Source organism: Indicator indicator, chromosome 25 (assembly GCF_027791375.1).
Source record: "Indicator indicator isolate 239-I01 chromosome 25, UM_Iind_1.1, whole genome shotgun sequence".
NCBI lineage: Eukaryota > Metazoa > Chordata > Aves > Piciformes > Indicatoridae > Indicator > Indicator indicator.
Window position 1 is genome coordinate 12,972,353 of NC_072034.1, and position 21,413 is coordinate 12,993,765.

Here is a 21,413-nt window from a genome sequence, read left to right on the forward strand (position 1 = left end):
CCAGCAATTTAGGGGAGAAGTTGGGGTTCCTCTGTGCCCATACAGAGAATATACTAGGAGAAGAATCAGAGTCATTTTCCAGCACTAAAATGGAGAAACACCTCACAAAGTTAAAGTCAGAATAAAGTTAATCATTGAATTCTAAACAGCATCCTGCTGTACATTAAAGAAACTGTGTCCAGCAGGACTAGGGAGGTTCCCCTTACATCCCAACTCTGCCCTGGTTGAGACCACACCTGAAATACTGTATCCAGCTTTGGGTTCCCAAATTCAAGAGAGACAGGGATCTGCTAAAGAGAGTCTAACGTAGGCTACGAGGATGATCGTGGGACTTGAACATCTCTCCTACAAAGACAGACTGAAAGACCTAGGGATGTTTAGTCTGGGGAAGAGAAGGCTGAGAGGGAATCTCATTAATGTCTATAAATATCTGAGGGGTGGGTGTCAAGAGGAAGGTGATGGTCTCTTTTCAGTGGTGCCCAGTGACAGGACAAGGAACAACAGGTACAAGCTAGAACACAGGAAGTTCTACCTCATCATGAGGAGAAACTTCTTTACAGTGAGGCTGACAGAGCACTGGAACCTCTCCACTGCCCAGAGAGGCTGTGGAGTCTCCTTCTCTGGTGACTTTCAAAACCCACCTGGTTGCATTCCTACGTGGCCTGCCCTAGATGATCCTGCTGACAGGGGGTTGGACTCTGATCACTGGAGGTCCAACCCCTACCATTCTGTGACTGTATGATTTTATAATGACCATGGACTCACTATTGTGCTTGGCAAAGAATACTTTTTACTGAACCATTTCCACGCTGTATATACCTAAAAGAGATGAGCAAACTTGTTTCAAAAAGAATACAATTTAAATGCTAATATTTTCTTAAATGTTGACAAACAATCCTCATTTTAATCCCAAGTCTCCTCCTGTAGCAGACTGCAATGAAAAGTGATCTTGGAACATTCAGTCAGAACGTCACTACATAGGAAAGTCATAATATTAAAATAAGTGGAAAATCTATGTAAACTGAATGGATATTGCATGGTGTTTGCCCATAACTGCTACACTTTAGTTCTACCATAGTAGTGTTAGTAACAAGGCACAGGTTCTTAAGAGCAGTGGAAAATTCTGATTTGAATCTGGCCTTTATCAGGTAAATAAAAAGCACCCATTCACTTCAAGCAAGGGTTATTGCTTCATTCTGCAATATTTTTACTGTTCTGCCTGATGTAACAACACTCACTCATTTATACACAAGTTTAATTAAGTGCCTAGCCACTAACTAAAGTATTTCTGGCTAAAATTGTGTTCTATGAGACTCAGTGTACAACATCAGGAAAGTGTGAAGGTCATATGTTTACACTTGTTTAAGCACAGGTTGTGATGAGACATTGCCCAGCAAACTAAGAGAGGTCTGAAATGTTCCCTATCCCTTCCTCTACAAAAGCCAACAGTAATGAGTCTCATTTTGTACCTGAATCTTTACAGAATTTATGACTCAGTTCCTCTACTTTTGAGGACAAGGCAGCCACTATTCTGCCTGAAGTAACTGCAAGAAGCAGCAGACTCTTAGTTCACTAAATTACATATTAGAAGCCTGTAAAACTACAGAGCTTTTGTAAGTCTTGGATATGAATTCTGATATAAAAGCTAGGATCAGCTTTAAGTACCATCTGAGGTTATTGTGCGTTGGTTTTAACACCTAAATGCAGAACTACGCACAGAAACTGAGTAAGCAATCAGTTGCCTGGAGAAACTCTTCCCTCACTACACTGCATTTTGGCCACATCCTGACTGCACACTGAGGCAAAATCTGGGTGTGCAGGAACACCTCTGCACGCTCTCAGGTCCACTGGAAGGAAGCATACACATGAAGGCAATGAGGGCAGACGTAGCCTGCCAGCCAGCTGGGACAGCTGGGGATAATGGTGGTGAAAGACAGCCAAAATAGGTTCTGCAAAGTTCATAAATCTAGACAGGCTGTATTGGCTGGAATGAGAATGGTGTAATTCAAGACTCCTTATCAAATCTGTCAAATTGCCACAACCTAATTGAAGCTTTGAGCCAGAGCGTGCCAGCTGGGTCTGGAAAGGAAACCTGCAAAGAACTCCACCACAAATGATTGCATCTCCTGGAGAGCTGCGGTTGGGTGCACAGCAGGAGCAGGGGTTAGCCAGCCCAAGCAAAGCAACACATCATAAGCAGAGGATTATTGGAAATAAAAGAAGCATGTAAACAGCTGTTTGGGCAAAAGAAATTTCCTTCCTCAGAAATACCTTTGTAACACTTCGTGCCCCCTCTCCTGGTGAGAAGTTTTGTGAAATGATGCAATATGTTATTTTGATTAAGTATACTTCAGTGAATACAATTGAGTATGAAGAGTTTCTCTTCTTCACTCCAAAGGAATAACTAAAGAATCCAGATTTCACAGTATTTGAACATACACAGATATATATATATATATTTACATGCTTATGTCCTTGTGACATCATATTTTAGCATCATTTTAGCATCACTTTCTCTTAGCTGCCAGACAAAACTTAAGTTTTAATTTACTTGGATAAAGTATTCCACAAATTGAGGTGAAGAGGGCAGCAACATGTAACAAATAACAAAGATTCACAGAATGGGTTGGGTTGGAAGGGACCTGAAACAGCATCTAGTTCCAGCCCCGCCACTGTGGGCAGGGACACATTCCACTAGTCCAGCTTGGTCAAGGTCTCATCCAACCTGGCCTTGAACACATCCAGGGAGGAGCATCCACAACCTCCCTGAGCAACCTGTCCCTATTCTTGTAACCCTTACAAGCAACATGAAGAAATGCTGCTGTGTGAGATGATCTGATTTACCTCATTGTTGTGACTTAAAAACTGTTACTCAACCCAGATGCCAAAGTTTCATTTTATTGAGAAACAGTCCTTCCTCTGAAGAAACTTCATGGAAGTTTGTGATGAGTTCATAATGCACTCTTGCCTTCTCCTTTACTATTTTTCAAGTGGGGGAAAAAAGCAAAATAAATTTGCTACCTACCTAATGTTTTCATATACCTGTCATATTTCTTGTTGACAAGGAAAAGAGTAGCTAAAACTGTGTGAGAAAACCACTACATCCGTTGTAAGATGTATACTACTTTCCATAACTACAAATCTATGTGAGGAGTATTTCTATGAGAGCACGTATTTTTTGATCAAGTGAATTAACAAGTGGACTGTACCTCAGTTTCCTAACAGTAGGAACATCTGCATCATCCTGACAACAGCCTTTCCCTTCCTTAGGTGCAAACTGTTTGCTTCAGACAGGTTTTGCTTGGGGCCTGGGGAGGGACCACAAAGCTCACAGCAAAACCACGCAGGAGGTGGAACAGGTATTGCTACAGCAGTCCACCTAATTACTTACTAATAGCAACCTGTGCTCACAGGCTCCCTAGAGGAAGCCTAAGGAATCACCACCCAAGTTTAGACACTATCAGGTTTTGCTGAAGCTCTGGCAATTACCAATTGTTCCCATAATTACTTTTTTTTTTTTTTTGGTACCCACAAAAACATCAGCCTAACTAAAATGAAAACCTCTGCTTGCATATATGGCAAAAGTGACTGTGGAAATATTTTTGTAAGGACAGTTAAAATGTACATAATATCATCCACAAGAGCTGTTTGGTGGAGTCTGAACTTTCATTTTTCAGTGCATGAGTGATGCAGCAGCATCTTCCCTGCCATGCCAGTTCCAATTACATGTGGTCAAGTCAACATTGACACTGCACCAACCCAACCAGCTCATTATTTACTGCTGTCTCTCACAACAAATACCTCAACTCAACCTCCCAAACTAACTAGCCCCTTAGCATAAGGCTGGCTTAAGCTTTTATTTGCACAGAAATCTGGACAATACCCTATTTTACACTTCGAGCTAATGAGAGCTGAAAGGTTCCCAAAAGTGAAGACAAACTGAACAGTATTTTAAAGGGTTTTTCACAGTATGAAAGCACTTAAGACAACTAGGCTTCAGCTAGGATGCCCTGTCCTTGTACAACAAACAAGATTATTTGCTATCCCAGCATCACTACAATCCAAGAAACAAGAACTAGATGGAAACCAGAGGGAACACTGACTACAGCATATCACAGTAAGCAGCAGCACTCTGTAAAGAGCAAGAGGTGCCTAATGTTTTAATGGGCAAGGTAGTGAAGGAAACTGAAGACCTAATAAATGTATGGAAGAAAGTGAGCCAGAGAACATCTGACAAATGAGTGAAAGAGATGGGAATGGACAAGTTTAAACAGTAAAGAGCATTAAAAAAGAAAAATATTGCAGTTTGAGACGGGAGAGAAGTGGGAAATCCTCTAGTGCTCTAGGCATGTCAGTGGCAAGGCAAGTTCAGCAGTGGGGACAGAAAGAAGAGAGGTTTAACAATACATAAGCAGAGATACCTGTTTTCAGATATAAAGATTAATTTCAAACCACCTTCTTAAATAGGACTCTCTGACAACAACAGAGCATTAGCTGGTTTGCTCCCAATGCTTCTCTCTCAGGAGAATTCTGTGGAAAAAGTAATAACATAGGGCTCTTCCTGGCTTTTTTTTTTTTTTTTTGATAGCTAGAAGGCTTCTGTCTTGTATTCAGGAGCAAAGACTATCTTTACAGTGAAAAAAAAACCTTCATAGAAAGCCATTCACCAGTGCTGTTACCTCCTTTCGTTACTAGTATCAACTCTTATTTACACATTTGTGAGATTTATCAAGCTTAAGAGAGAAGGGGTCTCTGAACACTACATACTTGCATTTCTAAAGGTTAAAAGATTATTATTATTATTATTATTATTATTATTAGCACCTGTTTTCTTAACCATTAGGAAAGTAATACCATCTGAGAGGACTTCGCTACTCTACTGTGGAAGAGGAGACAACCGGGGAAATGGAAAAGTTAAAACTCATCCACATACACACCACAACAGATGTTACCTCTCCTCCTTCCCAGAAACAACCCAAAAAACCCAAGAGCAAGACAGCCCAGCACAGAACAGCCAGAAAGCAAGCAGAACAAAAATGGAATTTCAGCAACAAGGAGTCACAAGATAACATGGTGGTAGGGGTGGTAATTGCAGATGGGACAAACACTATCATCTCTTGGATCTTAGTTTCTTAGACACACCCTGCTTTTACTTCTGTTTCTCCTTCCCCACTCCTAGCAGGACTGCCACTGAGAAAAGTGTCAAAGGTTTTTAAGATAAGTAACCATATGGTGGATGAGAAATGGTATAGGCAGGCAGATCCGCACTTGACTCTATCCAGTATTCCTCTGTGGAACCAAGATCTCTACTGCCACTTCTATCTGTTACAGGCACAGTTAATATAAATAATTAACAGCTATTCTAAGTTCTGTGTTCATCCCAGAAATTACTACGTGGCTTATTGTAAGTCTTCTGCACCTATGAATCCATATAGTTTGTAAAAGTTAATATACGAAGCACTTAAACCACCTCTCTCTCACACACCAAACAGCCACACAAAAACCACTTCTGCAAAACTCAAAGGTACTATTTGCTGATACCTGCTGATTTATTTTTGGAAAAGAGCAATTTTATCTTTCCTACGTAGGCTCAAACAATCTTAGACACGTCTTTCTGCAGATCTATCCAACATGTGCCACCTACATGAAGGATTACAAAGCTATTATGCAATTTTGAGGTTTATAAATAAAAATATAAACACTCAGCTATTTTTTTCTGCACGGAACGTTGCACCTCTGGTACTGGAAGCATGCACGTGGAAAGGCGACTGTATTGGAGGCACCAGTACAACCGTGCAACAGATAATGCGACTCTGTCCTCCCTAAGCAATACTCTTAAAAGACACTTCACATGGGACAGCCACGCTGATCATCTTTAGCCTTGTTCTTACCATCCTATAGCAGGAAGCTCATTAGTAACTTGTATTAACATTTCCTGAAATTTGGGGTCCCTTTCAACAGGACAGCTCTGACGGCTCCAACCCCGCACGCTGTTAATGAGCCTGCAGCTGGGTGCGCACAAGCCCCGGCGCCGGGGAACAGGCGAGATCCGCACTCTCAAACTCGCTCCCGACCGAGCATTCCCCGCCACACCCGGTTCCTTCTCTCCCCAACACGCCCGCTGGCATGAGAGCAGAGCCGGGGGCTCCTGTGGGGCAGCTCCGGGGCAGGCTAAGGTCCCGACGCGGGAGGATGAGTCGCGGAGAGCGGGCACCGGTTCTGCGCCCCAAGCCGGCAGCGCAGCGTTACCGGCGCTTCTTCCGCGGGGACTCGCAGGTCCGGCAGGGGACGGGGCGCCACACTGCCTCCCCTCTTACCACCGCCGCTCCCCGCCGTGACGGCCCCGCTCCCCCGGCCCTTAGGCGGCCGTTCCAGGCAGGCAGACCCCGGCTGCGGGGCACGGCCGTGCCCCCGACGGCCCGGCGAGAGGGAGGTGGCAGGTGCCCGTCCTTCGCGCCCCGGCAGCCCTCGCCTCGTCTGGCTACCGCGGCCGGTGCCCGCTCTCACCCTGGCTCCCCGGCCACGCCGCGTACCACAGCAGGGGGAAGACGGCGCCGAGGCACAGCGCCGTCAGCAGCTGCCCGGCGCGCAGCCGCATCTCCCGACGGGGCGCTCAGCCTTACGCCCGCCGCCTCCTCCGGGCTCTGCCGCCCGGCCACTGCCACGCCCGGGCAAGTGCCGGCCGGGCGTGTCCGCGCCGAGCGAAGCTTGCCCGCCCCCCCGAGGGGCCGAGGCACTGGCAGGACACAGCCCGGGGCCTCGCTCCCCACCGGGGCAGAGCCGCCGTCGGGGCTCCTGTGGGGTGTAACGATGGCACCCGCGAGTTCAGTAACGAGTGCCCATGCCCGTTCCCGTAGCAGAGTCCTCCCAGGACAGTGGCACTCGCCAACCACAGAATGGTGAGAGTTGGAAGGGAACTCTGAAGATCATCTAAGTCTAATCCCCCAGCTAGAGCAGGCTCACCTAGAGTAAATCACACAGGAACACATCCAGGTGGGTTTGAAATGCCTTCAGGGATGAAGACTCCACAATCTCTCTGAGAAGCCTGTTCCAGTGCTCTGCCAACCTCACAGGGAAGATTTTTTCTCCTTATTCAGGTAAAGCCTCCTGTGTTACAGTTTCTGTCCATTGCTACTTGTCTTGTCACTGGACACCACTGAGAAGAGCCTGGCTCCATTCTCCTGACACTTGCCCTTCAGATATCGATAAACACTAATGAGATCCCTCCTCAGTCTCCAGGCTAAACACAACCCCAGGTCCCTCCACCTTTCCTCATAAGGCAGATGCTTCAGTCCCCTCAGCATCTTAGCTCTCTGCTGGACCTTCTCCAGCAGTTCCTAGTCCTTCTTGAACTAGGGAACCTAGAACTGGGCACACTACTCCAGGTAAGGCCTTACCAGTTTGCCAGGAGCCAAACTGAAACCTCTCGACTGCAGCACATAAAGGCTTTATTTTTGCAACCAAAATTGTCCCAGCTCAGCACTTAGGCAAGTACTATTTAGCCCAAGTCATAACATCATTATAGTTAGCAGTATTTTATTCAAAGCAAATGGTGCATTTGCTTGCATATTGCTTATAAATCAGGAAGCCAGGCTATAGTGTACAACTAATACATGCCTTTAGCACACTCAGATAAAGAAACAAAGCTATTCATCAGGTCATCTGCAAAGAAAAAGCAGGGAAAGCAGATGCAAAATCTAACCTGATGATGCTCTGATGGACACTGGCAAAGGTACATCATCATGCCAATCGTGGTACATCACTGGCCAATCATCATGCCCTGCTTTGCACACAGGTACCTTCCTGTCACGGTAGTCACACCTTTCTTCCTCTTTAGGTCCTCAGCAACCTATAAGCAAACAAAACCATCTGTCACTGTTCAGAATACATCTTCTGTAGCACAGTTTATAAAGGGAAGGGCTATCATACTTACCAAGCTTCCCAGAGTCTGATACAGCTTTAATAGAACCACCTTCTGTTTCAGAAGAAAAAAGGTACTCCTTTTCATACCAAATCAACAGGTGGCTTTCGCTTTGACATGTTCTCCGCTTGATTACAAATCTAGCCACCAGTTCCACACAGGATCACAGGATGACCTGTGATAAAAAACCAAACCAAACCAAACCAACCCAGTTTCCCATTCTGTGTTTCAAAGATCTAGAGGCCTGGAGCACTCCTCCTGCAAAGACAGGCTGAGGGAGTTGGGGTTGAGCCTGGAGAAGAGAAGACGTTATTGCAGCCTTCCAGTACTTAAAGAGGATAGCTGGAGAGGGGCTCTTTATAAGTGTTAGTAGTGTTAGAAAAAGGGATAACAGCTTTAAACCAAAAGGGGCTAGATTTAGATTAAATATTAGGAAGAAAATCTTTACTGTGGAAGTGGTGACACACTGGAACAGGTTGCCCAGAGTTGTGGATGCCCCGTCCCTGGAAGTGCTCAAGATCAGGCTGTACAGGGCTTTGAGCAAACTGATCTATTGGAAGGTGTCCTTGCATGTGGTAAGGGGGGTTTGAACTCGATGATTTTTAAGATCCCTTCTAGGCCAAACCATTCCATGATCTAAAGAACAACTTCAGAAATCATACTGGATTTGGTCAGCTGATAAAAGCCTGTTTGCTGTTACCTACTTTCTTCTTATTACCATATATAAATTATTACCTTATATTATTTTATACAATCTGATTTATAAAAATATGCTTTTATTATTAATACAACATCTCTTCCCCCCCTTTTCTCTATTGTTTACTTAACACCTGCATCTCATCTTATACCAAAACCCCAAATCACTTGGAATAGTGTTGCACAAAGCAAACCAAAACCCTACAACACTGGTGCCCAGACCCACACACTGCTGGAGTTCTCCTGTGCCTGCTGCCCTCATGTGCTACTCTTCACACATTTCCAGAAACTTAACAACAAACCTTCATACTGTCCAGGGAACATCTGTGGATGCATTACATGTTATTTATTAAGGCTGACTTCTACAGCAGATGCAGTTACTCAGCCATGATGAATTGTAGTGATCCTTTACTTAATGCTGACTTCTTAGACTATCACACTAAGTTACCTTGAGGTAGTTGCATTAATTGTTCCTCAAAATAAAAATAAAAAATTCAAAATCCCTCATCACTGAAAACATCATGAACATTTTAAGGCCAGTGTCGCCATGCCTTGGGACATATGCTTTCCCAATGTCTCCCTCCTAGGGCTCTCTTCAGACATTATTTCATATGCTTCAGCACTAAGTACACCTGGAATAAGATGTGCAAGGGTTTTGGGAGGAGGTTAAATGTTTCAGACCAGTTTTACATCCCAGTAGCAGACCTTCTGCATTTTTGTCAGACTGTTCACCTTTAAAAACTCTGTAAGGAACATGTTGCTGTGTAACCTCTAATACTTACACTAAGCAAGTTGCTCACTGGATTAGTTCCATCACAGCAGCTTTTCCTCATGCTCCATAACTGAATTTCTTGCTAAGATGATTATCTCATTTTCCATACTGGTTTCACACATCTGTGTGTAAGCAAGAGTGGAGATAAGATTAAAATAAACATTTGACAAAAATATAAGCTCATGAGTGAAACAAGCGCCCGATTATTTTGCATGTGGGTTGCAGCTGTGTCCTTCATCTACAAGGGCAGAAAATCAAAGAATGACTACCAGTAACAACAGGTAATAATCACCACCATGGAAAATTTCCTGTCTGATATTGCTGGCTAAAGTCCCCTTTTATTTGCCCTGCTGTCACCTGTGTTAAACAGTAGGTCATTATCTTTCCTTCCACCAAGGTCTCTGGGAAGGTAATACTGGAAGGCAACTACTGAACACACACAGAAATGAAGCTAGAACTTTCTTTTTTTAAGCTACTGCATTATATTTTGACTATCCTAAGATAATTTATGGATTAACTGAACATAATGATACAGTACCTAAATCCTGCAAGATGCTTTTAACATTTGTGTAAAATCAAAAATGCTCACTGCTGGAACACTCGATTCATCCATAAAGAATTCAATGAAGCTTTAAACTGAGTGTCTTGACTTGCTTGTTATATGTTTAAAATGATGATCCAGTTTGGAACCTAAAGATAAATGAATGCACTTGAAATTACCAAGTTTCATATAATTATTTCCTGCCTTATTTACAGTAGATAAACTGTGTCTTTTTACTCATGTGCTATAAAAAGTGAAAAACCTGTCAAAAATGCATATTTTCATATTTTTTTAATAAATAAGTGCAATTGGTTGCATGTCTTACTTTAAGAAAACGATGTAGAAGAAAAAAATCAGCTGGATTAAAACTTGCACCTTTTAAACTCTCACATTTCAGAAGTGCTTATAGACCTCAAAAATGTTCAATTTTACCTCAACAAGTCTAATTATAACGTAGAGAAGTATGGTGCAATGTATTTACAACACCTGATACTCTACACATCAGACTGAGCAGAGATCATCTACTGTATTTATTGTCATGGTAACCTCATGGGAGGGTCATAAACCAAAACAGGGAGCAGAACAAATCCCAAAAATTGTAGTAGAAGTTTCTTTGTTTCTTAACAATCCATACAGAAAGGAATTTATCTTTAAATTACAGGGGGGAAAATCAACAACCTATTCATATTAATATATTTAACCCATCCAAAGACACAACAGAAACTCCTGAAGACGTAGAAATGTTTAACTTTGGTATAAATGAACAAAAGTCTCACTGGCTACAAGTGCCTCGGTGTTGTTTGCATAGACTCCCACCTTAGGGATGTACCTGCTGGACATTCTTAGTGATTCTGACAGCTCATGCTCATGAGAACTATCTCACAGCCATCATACAAGGGCATAAAGACTGACAGCAAAGACCAACCGCTCTCCCATGTTGTTAACAACTCTGCCTTGCCAACATCCAACTGCAACAACACCCTGCTGCTTCTGAAGTCATGATTCTCCTGACAAGAGTTCAGCCTGATTGTGTTTAAATACCACAACCACAGTGCTCTGCCAAATCTTCAAGTGGGAGATATAGTGCAATGTTTTTTTCCTGGTCTGGATTATTTGCTCACAGTTGCTGGGTGGCAGCTGCAGCTTACCCAGGATCTGCCACACATACACATTTCTTTCTTCCAGTTTATCAGTTCTTACATACTGGATCTTTGATATTTTTCAAGATGTTTTTTGGCTACCTTGGACCAACATACATGTAGGTACTGTGATAGAACCATCATCCCTCCCTGTCATCAAGTAAGAATACTTTTTAATAGAGTTCAGAAATATTCTTTAGTTTATTTTCATCCAGTAGCACTCCAATGTTTTTACAGTCAGATTGTTCACTTAAAAAGGTTACACTGAAAAAATTGACCACCTGCTGCCTCTTACTATGCACCATCTCTCAAAGTTTAAGAGTAGGAATCAGATCTGCAAACAATTGAAGTTCACAGATCAGTGATTACCCTGCATGAAACTCTGCACCCCTACAAGTATAAAAATCCAAAGGGAGGATGCCAAATATATTGGCCAACCCTCTGAAATCCCATGGGCCACAGGCCACCAGACCTGCTGCGTGGCTTCTGATTCTGTGTAAAATGTACTTCAATTTCCTCACATTAAAAAACGTGTCACAACGTGGTCAACCAAGTCTGTCAGCTCCCTTCCAACCCTCCAAATTTTGCATACAATTTAAAGGAACAGATATTCCTTCTGCTGTCCTCACAGGAACCGCTGGTGTTTACTGAAATAACGACTAATTACAACACAATGGAAGTACTGACTAGAACTAAACGACCCTCCTAGGCTGAACCTCCATTTGGCAACAGCAAGGTAGAGTCCCTGGCAAAGCACCCCTCCTTAACATCTAACCCTGATCCTTCTGATTAGTGTTGCCTTCAGCTATACCCAAAGCAAGCAACAAGTCTTTGAGCAGAGTTTTGTAAACACTTAAAACAAGCAAAAGTGACCCCCAACTGTATTTCCTAAGGCATCCCAAATGAGTTCAAGGTGTTAACTAGCAAGACAGCACACTGACTTTTGGCTCTGGTGGAAGCTGGGCTGCCTGTGCCTATTTCCCGGTTAGCAATGGGGTCAGTCCTGAAGCAAGGATGTCCCCCGACTGGTAGGCTTCATGCTGGTTTGCATTGCAGACCATTAAAAGGTTACTTAAGGGTGGTTTAGACATAATCAAGAACCTGATAATGTAAATATGTGGTCTGAAAACCAGCCAGTATATTGCCAGTGTAAATGGAAAGCAGGCATGTCATCGTAACAGGTCAGTTTTCTGCTTCATTTAACCTTGAGGAAAACATTAGCAGAGAAAAAGAGTTCTATGAGCCACTACCACAGAGAAGTTGGGAAGAAAGCCTGAGATTTTCCTTGGAAATATGGGGCTGAAGAACACAGTGTAGCAAAATCCATATCCCTAAACTATTTCTTTGTGCCATCTCATCACCCCCTAACAGCACTACTTTTAAGAGCATGAGCACAGAGACAGCAACAGCATAGGGAAAACTTCACTGCACCTGCTGGCAGCTTTTTGTCTTCACCCAGCAGCAGCTAGTCACTGTAATGAAGAAAAAAACCTAAGGATACCATTCTTTTCCCCATTGTCCCTGCCTGGATCCAACAGGACCAACCTCGGGTCAACACCATTCATTCTCCTCAGAAAAATGAACACCTTGTATTTCCAAAGTGACAAACTGGGGTACTCTGAGAGGCTAAGGTGCCGGTGAGGACCTCTGGGCCACTACCTAGGGAGGAACGGCAGTCACCTCGGCCTGCGCCTCGCAGCTCCTGGGGCTGGAGCTGCCTCAGCGCAGCCAGGCCGCCCCAACACGGCACAAGCAGCACTGCGCTGCCTGCTCTCCGATCGCCCTTTGCCCGCGGCCAACGCGCTCGGGAAGGAGAGGCTTTTGCCGAGGGAGGGCAGCTACACCCGGTACCGGCTGCTTTATCCAGGGCTCCCTCAGGCAGCCTCAGGAGAGGGAGCGCTCCTCCAGCCCGGAGCGGGCTGCGCCGGCGGGCCCGCAGCCTCAGCCGCCGAGGCGGGGCTGCGGGCGGGCAGCCGCCACCGGGTGAGGGAGAGGAACCGGCACTTCTTATGCTTCTACGGCCCCCCGAGGAGCAGCGGCACAGCCGGTGATAGCCGCGGGACGGGAAAGAAGCCTCACAAGCCGCACTTCCGCCCAGCGATCGCTTCCAGGTCGGGAGAGGCGGCAGGCGGCTTCCGGCGGGAGGATGCAGGGGGCGGCCCGGCGCCGATAGCTCGCGGCCACGGTGTGCCCCGCGCTGGGCGCTGCCGGGGCAGGTGTCCGCCCCCCTCGCCGCGGGGAACGACGCACGGCCCGCCTGCAGCCCGGCCTCGCAGGGCGCTCACCGTTAGGCTCATCAGGGCCCGGGGGTGGGCGGTGCCGGTGAGGGGCGGCGCGGGGAGCCGGAGATGGCAGCGGCGGGGCGGAAAGGCTGGGCAGGGAGGGGGCTGCCGCCGCCGTGCCCCTCCGGCTGACGCGGGGCTTTCCTCTCGCAGAAGATGTTGCTGTACTTCTGGGGGTTCCTGTACAGCAACTATCTCCGCTTCTGGCTGAAGTGGATCGTGAGGCTGCTGACGCGCAAATGCGAACTGCAGCGGCTCCTGGACGGCTCCGCGGCAGGGGCCCGGCGGACGCTGAGCGTAGGTAATACGGGGAGGCAGACCGGGAGCTGGTGTTGGGTCTTCGGAAATGCCATGAGAGCACCAGTTGGAAACCATTACCTGTCCCGAGCGCATGCCCTGATCGTGTTCCCGCCGTTCCCTTCTTCCCGGCTGTCCCGGGAGACGGGGAATCAGTACGGCAGGGCTGGCTCCTTGTCCGCTTGATAAGGCAAATCCGATTAGCTTCATCAACTGGAATCCTTGTTCTATCCCGAGTCTCCCGTCACTTTATACATTTTAACCTTCCTGTTACTAAAAAAGCTTCACAAAACAGAAAGGAATATTTTTTTTTTTGTGGGAGGGAGGAAGGTTATTAAATGCCCAGTTTTGCATGATGCAGAATTCTCATCTAAAATAGTTATTTTAGAAGCTACTTGCAATTTCTGCCGTTTTAGCAGTTGCTCGAGGAAATGACTTTGCTTCCTAATTCTTTAGTAATAAACACAAAAACATTTCCAAGAATGGGAAAATTACCAAAAGACATATTTTTGCCCTGACAGTTTCAGATTTGTCTGCTTTTGTGCTGATGTTTTAAAAAGGGACTCCCAAGTCTCTTTCTAGCATTGTAGTAGAAGATTATTTAAAGATACATATATTTAAATTAAGATTTTTCAGTTACCTGATACCTGTTGATTTAAAGATTGAGTAATTTTTGGTTAGTTTCATGTACAAAAAAGGTTTTCTAATACTTACATACCATAAGATCATGGACTGTCAATTATTAAAAACTTCCATTGTGACATTTACTACTTTTTTGTATTGCAGAACATTCACTGGAATCATCAAAGAATAAGGTAAAAGATACTAAACTGTAATAAAACCTTTCAGAGACAGCTCTCAGAAAAGAACACATTTACTTTTGGAGGGTGAAAGAGAGTACAGGAATGTAAGGCAGAGGAGGAGGGAACAGCATTTTGGGCTTGGTGTGCTAGGTTTAGTGAAAAATAGCCCCATGTCCTGTCAGAGGTTAGTTTTCATCTCTCAGAAGACTACCAGCTCTTTAGCAGCAACTCAGACAAGTCCTTATACTAAGATTCTGTTGTTGGAGAGGGTCAGTTCTCCCTGTCACAACAATCTCTTGCTGTTTTTGTAGAAACCACAAGACACAGGTAGGTGATAAGGTGACAAGTGCAGTGTATACAGTAGTGCCTTGAATTGCTGAAGATCAAGTAATGCAAGTTTGCAGGTAGACATTTAACTGACAAGCTTGTTCCAGTTATTCTACATTAGAATCATAGAATGGTCTGGGTTGTAAGGAACCTCTGAAGGTCATCAAGTCCAACCCCCTCTGCAGTAAGCAACTAGATGAGGCTGCCCAGAGCCCTGTCAAGCTCTACTTTGAACATCTCCAGGGAGATAAGTTAGACTTAAGCTAACACTTGAAACCTACAGATGTGTGTATCTCAAACAAAACTCTTCCTCTGTAGACATTGATGTGACTGTGCTCCCTATTTCTGGCTGATGCAGTGACTGCAACGTGATATGGAGAGAGTTAGTAGCTGCCACAAGCATCTTTGTTGCAGCAGAGCAGAGTATGGCTACATCTTTTAGCATCTCTTAAGTAAATTATTATATTCAATTTTAAAAGAGTTAACCTTTTGCTTTGCTGAAATGAAGCTGCTTTGGTGCTGGCCCGAATTATATTAAAGAATGCATTGTGACCATAAAAAGTTTAGAAGGTGAAGTCATTAATATTTTAGGTGGGCAATGTATAATTTGCCCTGTACTCTAGAAGGCTGCAGAACAGCAGTGTCTTACATAAAGTTCTTTTGTTTCACCCCAGCATTGAAACTTCAGCTTTGTTAGTTCATGGTCTAACTCTGAAACACTGTTCCCTGACTGAAGTTTTATCACTTCTGCTCCTCAGGAGCTCCATTCAATTTCAATTGGATTAGGAAAAGAAAACGTTTCAACCATTTGAAAGCAAATGAGAACCTAGACCAAGCAACTCTCCAGCTTTTTATTGTTATTTATAGGACTCCTGTACAAATGTTGTTGTTTACAAACTTGACAGTTACAAATCATGCTTTTGTGTAATTATTGCAGAGCTTGTGTGTGCAGTTTGAGACCATTTATTGTAAGCATTGGCAATAAATTGACTATTCTCCTTTTACAGCAAGGAATGGCAGGTATTTCTGAGAAATAAGCAGAAGGCAGTGACACATTTCTGCATCCCTCATGAAGTCTTTCACTGTGTTGACTTCCTAGGTTTTAAGGAATGCTGTACATGCTGAGGAAGCTGATGTGGAGAAGTGTGTCAAAGATGTAATGCAAGAAAAGAAAATTGAACAGAAGGACACAGGGTATGTTGGGAACCTGAACACAAGTTCTTCATGGCAGACAATTCTGACTCCTTTGCACATTCTTGCAGTTGCTTCATCTGATAAAATATTTTGGCTGTTCAGCACAAATCTTTAGAGTGGAATTAGAAAGTTATGTCCTCTCAATTCTGGAAAACAAATTGCAGTTTTAATTGACATGGGTTTGGTATAACTGCACCTCTATCTTTCAAGTCCCTTCTCTTACTCCTTATTTCTCAGTATGATAATTACTGCATAGATCATTACATGAACTATGTAATTGGCTTAGAGATATTTAAGAGAGCAATGTCTGATTGTGTTTGCATTCATCTGCGTGAGTAATTATGAATTATTGAGAAGAAAACTGAACAGTCAAAACGTTCAAGAGATGCTTCTGACAAGTTATTTCTGACACAGTATCCCTTTAAGATGTGCAAGTTTTGGGTATAGATCAAGCTACAGGGGTCAGGATGATTAATGGAGTTTTCTTCTGCCTTCACAGATTTTATCCAAGTTATTTTTTAATTCTATAATTCAAGTGAATAGGGCCTGACTATACAGCACTGAATTGACTAGAGGGTTTTTTTGGTAGAAATAAAATCCATGTAGCTGTATACTCCTCAGTTCAAGAAGGACAGGGAACTCCTTAAAAGAGTCCAGTGTAAAGCCACAAAGATGATTAAGGGAGTGGAACATGTCCTTTATGAGGAAAGGCTGAGGGAGCTGGGGCTCTTTTCACTGGGAGGGTGACAGAACACTGGAACAGGCTGCCCGGAGAGGGTGTAGAGTCTCCTTCACTGGAGATGTTCAAAGCCTGCCTGAATGCTTTCCTGTGGGACCTGTTCTAGGTGGCCCTGCTCTAGCAGTGGTGTTGGACTAGATGATCTCTCAAGGTCCCTTCCAACCCCTGACATTCTGTGATTAACCAACATGCTGTAGCCTGAAAGATAAACATAAAGCACTTCTTTATTCTAGACTTTACACTGCACTAACATAAAAACAGTCTTATCTGGGAGCTCCAGCAAGAATTTACGGCTAACTACACCTCTGTAATAGCTTCTGTGGTGTTTTGTTACTCTTTCAGGTTTAAGACAAATCTGCATATATCCTTACTGCAGATATCAGGGTACAAAAAACTTTATTTGAATGTGGAAAATCTGAGGAAGGTCCCCTACGATTCAGAGAACAAAGAACATGAGGAGCAGTTAATTCAGGTGAAAATAATCTTTTCAGTGCAAAAGCTGTGGGGTTTTTTGTTTTGGTGGGGTTTTAGTGGGTGGGTTGTTTATTTTTAACCCTTCCAATTCTGACAGCATAAATGAACTGAATTTATTGGTAATATTCTTAACCAGCTGGCCTGTTTAAAGCTCTTTTCTCCTTATGAGCTGCTGAGCCATTATAGAAGTGATGCATTAAAGTACAACATCAAAGCAAAACAAATTAGAGAATCAGAGTTACTTAAACTGGAATTATTTTGTGTGAAATCAGACATAATGACATGTAAAGAGCAAAGTAATTTGTAGCAGGGGAGTGAAGGATCCTCTCTGATAAGATATTTAACCTTATGCATGTCTAACTTTGTAAAGCAGGCATTACTAAATAAGTAAACATTGACTGGGATGCAGTAATGAGAAGAACACCAATGTCAGAGAGGAGAGTCTAATGCTGGAAGATAAAAACTGTCAGTAATGTAATTCTGGTAACAAAAAAATAATAGCAAGCCAATAAGATTATACTGCTTGAGGCTTTTTCAGATGGCTTCTACTGTGCAAATCTATTAGCATGTAATTTTCTTAGCATTTCATGATTAGCTCAGCTTGCTAAATCCCAACGTTGGCACAGTAAGTAAGCACTCACTGAGAATTTGTTTCAGTTTGTAGCTCTGCTATCAGAAAATGATGCATAAATGAAAGTGAAACAAGTCTTTGTTTCTTTAGTGTGGATACAGTGGGGTGGCTTTGCCTGTAAAGGGAAGCTATCATACTTAATGTTTAATTGTAATCGTTTTCATAATTGCTGAAGTGAGCCATTGTGGTAGGACTCCAGCTTGCTGCTAACAGAAAGAAAACCATGCAGATTGTCTCCTCTTCCATGGGGAATGGTTTCCAGTGTGCAGCAGCAAGTGTTCTGATGTGTGTGACTTGGAATACTTTAGCAGCTGTGCCTAACCTGGAAGCATGTTTGTGCAGCTTTGGAATTTGCTGATGCCTCACGAGAATCTGAAGGCCAGAATCTCCAAGCAGTGGTGTGACATTGGCTTCCAAGGTGATGATCCCAAAACAGACTTCAGAGGAATGGGCCTGCTGGGATTAGTGAATCTAGTGTAAGTGAAAAGAAGCATTTGGTGGCTGTTGTAACTAATTTCCAGTGCCTGTGTGTTTTCCCTGGGTGGTGCTACCTCTGATGAAGACTGAATAGAAGTATATAGAGATTCAGCACAGCGGCAGCAGCATTTTCTAAACAAGTCAACACTTGTAGCAGCTGCACACCTGTAAACATGTGGTTAGGTAGAGACCAACAAAAGCAAAGGGAAGAACAGGAAGTTGCCCAAGACATCTCATTTGTTTGCTGTCATGTGATAGATTTGATAGGTCATAACATAAAGTGACTTGTCAAAAGCTTTTCAAATTCCTGAATTAATGACTGTAACGAAAAATAAACCAAGGCTACATAACTTGCCTAAATTAATTTGTGGACTTGGGTGTCTGCAGAAGAGCTTTAAAGCTGCACATTTTGATGCTGAATACATTCATGTTTCCTGATGGGAGCTTAAAAACCACTCATGGAAGATCCTGTTTTACACTGGCAGGTATTTCAGTAAGCATTACACCGACGAAGCTCGCCAGATCCTTTCCCGTTCAAATCACCCAAAGCTGGGGTAAGTCACTCTGTGACAGTCTCTTTCTTGTTGTGTGTAAGAGCTCTTGTGAAGATTGTTAACTATGTGTCCTGGAAATAAAGAAGAAAAATACAGATTGGGTTTCTTTTAATCCATTCAAGGATGAAAAAAAGGGCCTTAGTAGAAAGGTGGGGATAAAAAACCACAGAAATCAGTTTGGGGGTGGGATCTATGTGCAAGCTTTTTTATTTCCAGAATATTTGTTAGGATAAAAATGTTGCAAAATACTGGCTTTGGTTAACACAGTGAACACCTTGATCATCACAGTTAGCTTTAGAGCTAGAGTTACAGTTAGAGTTAGATTAGATTTAGAAACAGTAATTTATTTTTTTGCCTTCTTACTGATCCTGTGCTGGGATGGGATCAGTTATCTCTTAAGGTCCCCATGCCTGCTAGGTTTCTGTTCTGTAGTAAGTACAAATAGATGTTTGGTTGTCATTCAGCTTTAATTTCATTTTAAAAAACTTTACCTATTAAAACACTGAGCTCATTTTGCAGGGAAATAGGCTCTAAACCTAGTCAGATACAGAGGAAAGTTGGTCAACCTGTGCATGGCACCTGATCTATCTAGCCTCCACTTAACTAATCACCTGCCAAGCATGGGAGGCTTTCATGACTTCAGTTGTAAATAAGATAACCTTGTGCAGGTAGGTCTAGAATAGGTTCCCTGAGATTTTTAAATCAATTAAATACTTACATCATTGATAAAAAAATAATCACTTATTTGCTCCCTTCCTCCAGAAGCACTCATTTTAAAAGTCCTGTAAGAAATTCTACTGTGGTGCTTCCTATACCATACAACAGGAAACCAGATTTTTTTCAGTTGCAGGATGCTGCTAAGGTAGCCATTCCATTTATATTGTAGCAATGTTTTTGATGTCCAGTTTGTAATATATCAGCAGATTTAATGATTTATGAGGAAATTGAAGTCAATGGCCTAACGATTTCATTGCTGCCTAGCAGAGGTATTACCCACACCATTGTTTAGGAAACCAGTGCTTTTAAAGAACTTCTACATGGTTGGATGCATCAAGGATTGGAAGTAGTGGTCTGTAGGCTGGAGCCAGCTTGTCAACAAGCTGGGTAGGAAAAAATGACTCTTAAAACTACCCTAAAGCAGAGTTTCAGGGAATTTTTAAGTTCCTCAGTCCATAAGGTAAAACATGACCTACATTTGCTGTTGCAGATATTCTTATGCAATAGTTGGGATCAATCTAACAGAAATGGCCTACAGCTTACTTAAGAATGGTGCTTTGAAGTCTCATCTGTACAACATGGTCTCTGGATTGCCACAGATGGAGCACTTCCATCAATTTTACTGTAAGTATCTGTAGTTTCTTTAGTACAGGCTGCCAGGGGAGGTGTAGGGTAACAACCTAGAGTTTAGGGGTTTTGGAGTGTTTCCACTCTGTTCTCATTAGCCAGAGCAAGCTGTTTATCTTCTGGAGCAGATCTTGGAAACGCAGCTGATGTTTAAACATTGTGCTGCAGAAACGTGTGTTTAAGGGATACATTTGTGTGGCTTTCTGTATATTAGAGACTGATGTCTGAAAACTCAGTACTTGCAACTTTGTTTAACGGTCCAAGAGCTTGCTGCTGGCCAGGATGGGACAGTCCCTATTTTAAGGGACTGTAGTTCTAGGTCTAGCTAGATGAAGGCAGAAAATTGTGGAGGTAATTTTTTGCAGATCAGTATTTTGTTTTCTTCACAGGTTACCTGGTTTATGAGTTTGACAAGTTCTGGTTTGAAGAAGAACCAGAAAGCATTATGCACTTCAACCACTACAGGGAGAAATTCCATGAGAAAATTAAGAGCCTTCTGCTGGATTATAATGTGGTACTAACCTTACAGAACACAAAGAAACCTTAACTACTCTGCAGCCTCCGAGGTTCTGCATCAGAAAAAAAAGGAATTATTCATTTAGGTGAAAGTTTTGCAGGTTTCACCAAAAACTGGTTAAAAAGAGAACTTTTTTTTTCCCCCTTTTTTAATTTTTTACATTAAAAAAAGAATCAAAAATCAGTTATGAAAGCTTGGACAATCAACCTCTGTTTACAGGTTTTTATATGCTATTCTCCAAAGGACAGCTTTTGATTTTTTTATTAAAAAAAAAAGAAGATAAAAACCAACCAACAAACCAACATAAAAACCAACCCATGAATCTTAAGAGCCTCTGGATCACTTAGCTCTCATGATTTCCTTTATACCTCTCAGTGCAGAAACATGAAGCAGGTATTTATGCCTCCATGTTTTCCATTAATATGTTTGACTGTTAATTGTCTTTTATAACACTACTCAGTTGAAATTTCTGTGGTTTTTGACTCTGTGTTCTGTACATGTAGTTGATTGTTCACTCAGTGTGAAATGTCTCTGTAAAGCAGAGGTGTGTGTGAAGAGGTTGTGTTAGTTGCTTGTGATTTTGGAGAAGAGGCTTAATCCATCCCCATACTGACATAGTTACTAGAAATTACTTCTGGGTAAGGAAGGTTTTTTTTTTTTTCAATCTGTGCTTTTTTACCAGCAAATTCTTATGTCTAGGAGAAG

The 21,413-nt window shown here is 43.0% G+C and overlaps 2 protein-coding genes across 2 annotated transcripts in view; one reads left to right on the plus strand and one right to left on the minus strand.

The window, feature by feature from the left end:
* Window positions 1-6,598, minus strand: part of MGAT4D (MGAT4 family member D) — a 34,222-nt gene extending 27,624 nt beyond the window's left edge. Inside the window, exon 1 of the mRNA XM_054392339.1 lies at window positions 6,508-6,598. Coding sequence (XP_054248314.1) covers window positions 6,508-6,598 — 91 coding nt within the window. The remainder of the gene's footprint in view (window positions 1-6,507) is intronic.
* A 6,909-nt stretch (window positions 6,599-13,507) lies between these two features.
* On the plus strand, window positions 13,508-20,751 carry ELMOD2 (ELMO domain containing 2). Its single transcript, XM_054392388.1, has 8 exons — window positions 13,508-13,652; window positions 14,435-14,463; window positions 15,878-15,972; window positions 17,054-17,183; window positions 18,159-18,292; window positions 18,779-18,847; window positions 20,055-20,188; window positions 20,581-20,751. Exons 1-8 carry the CDS (start codon window positions 13,508-13,510, stop codon window positions 20,736-20,738), a joined length of 894 nt encoding a protein of 297 aa, XP_054248363.1. The 3' UTR covers window positions 20,739-20,751.
* Window positions 20,752-21,413: the final 662 nt, after the last annotated feature.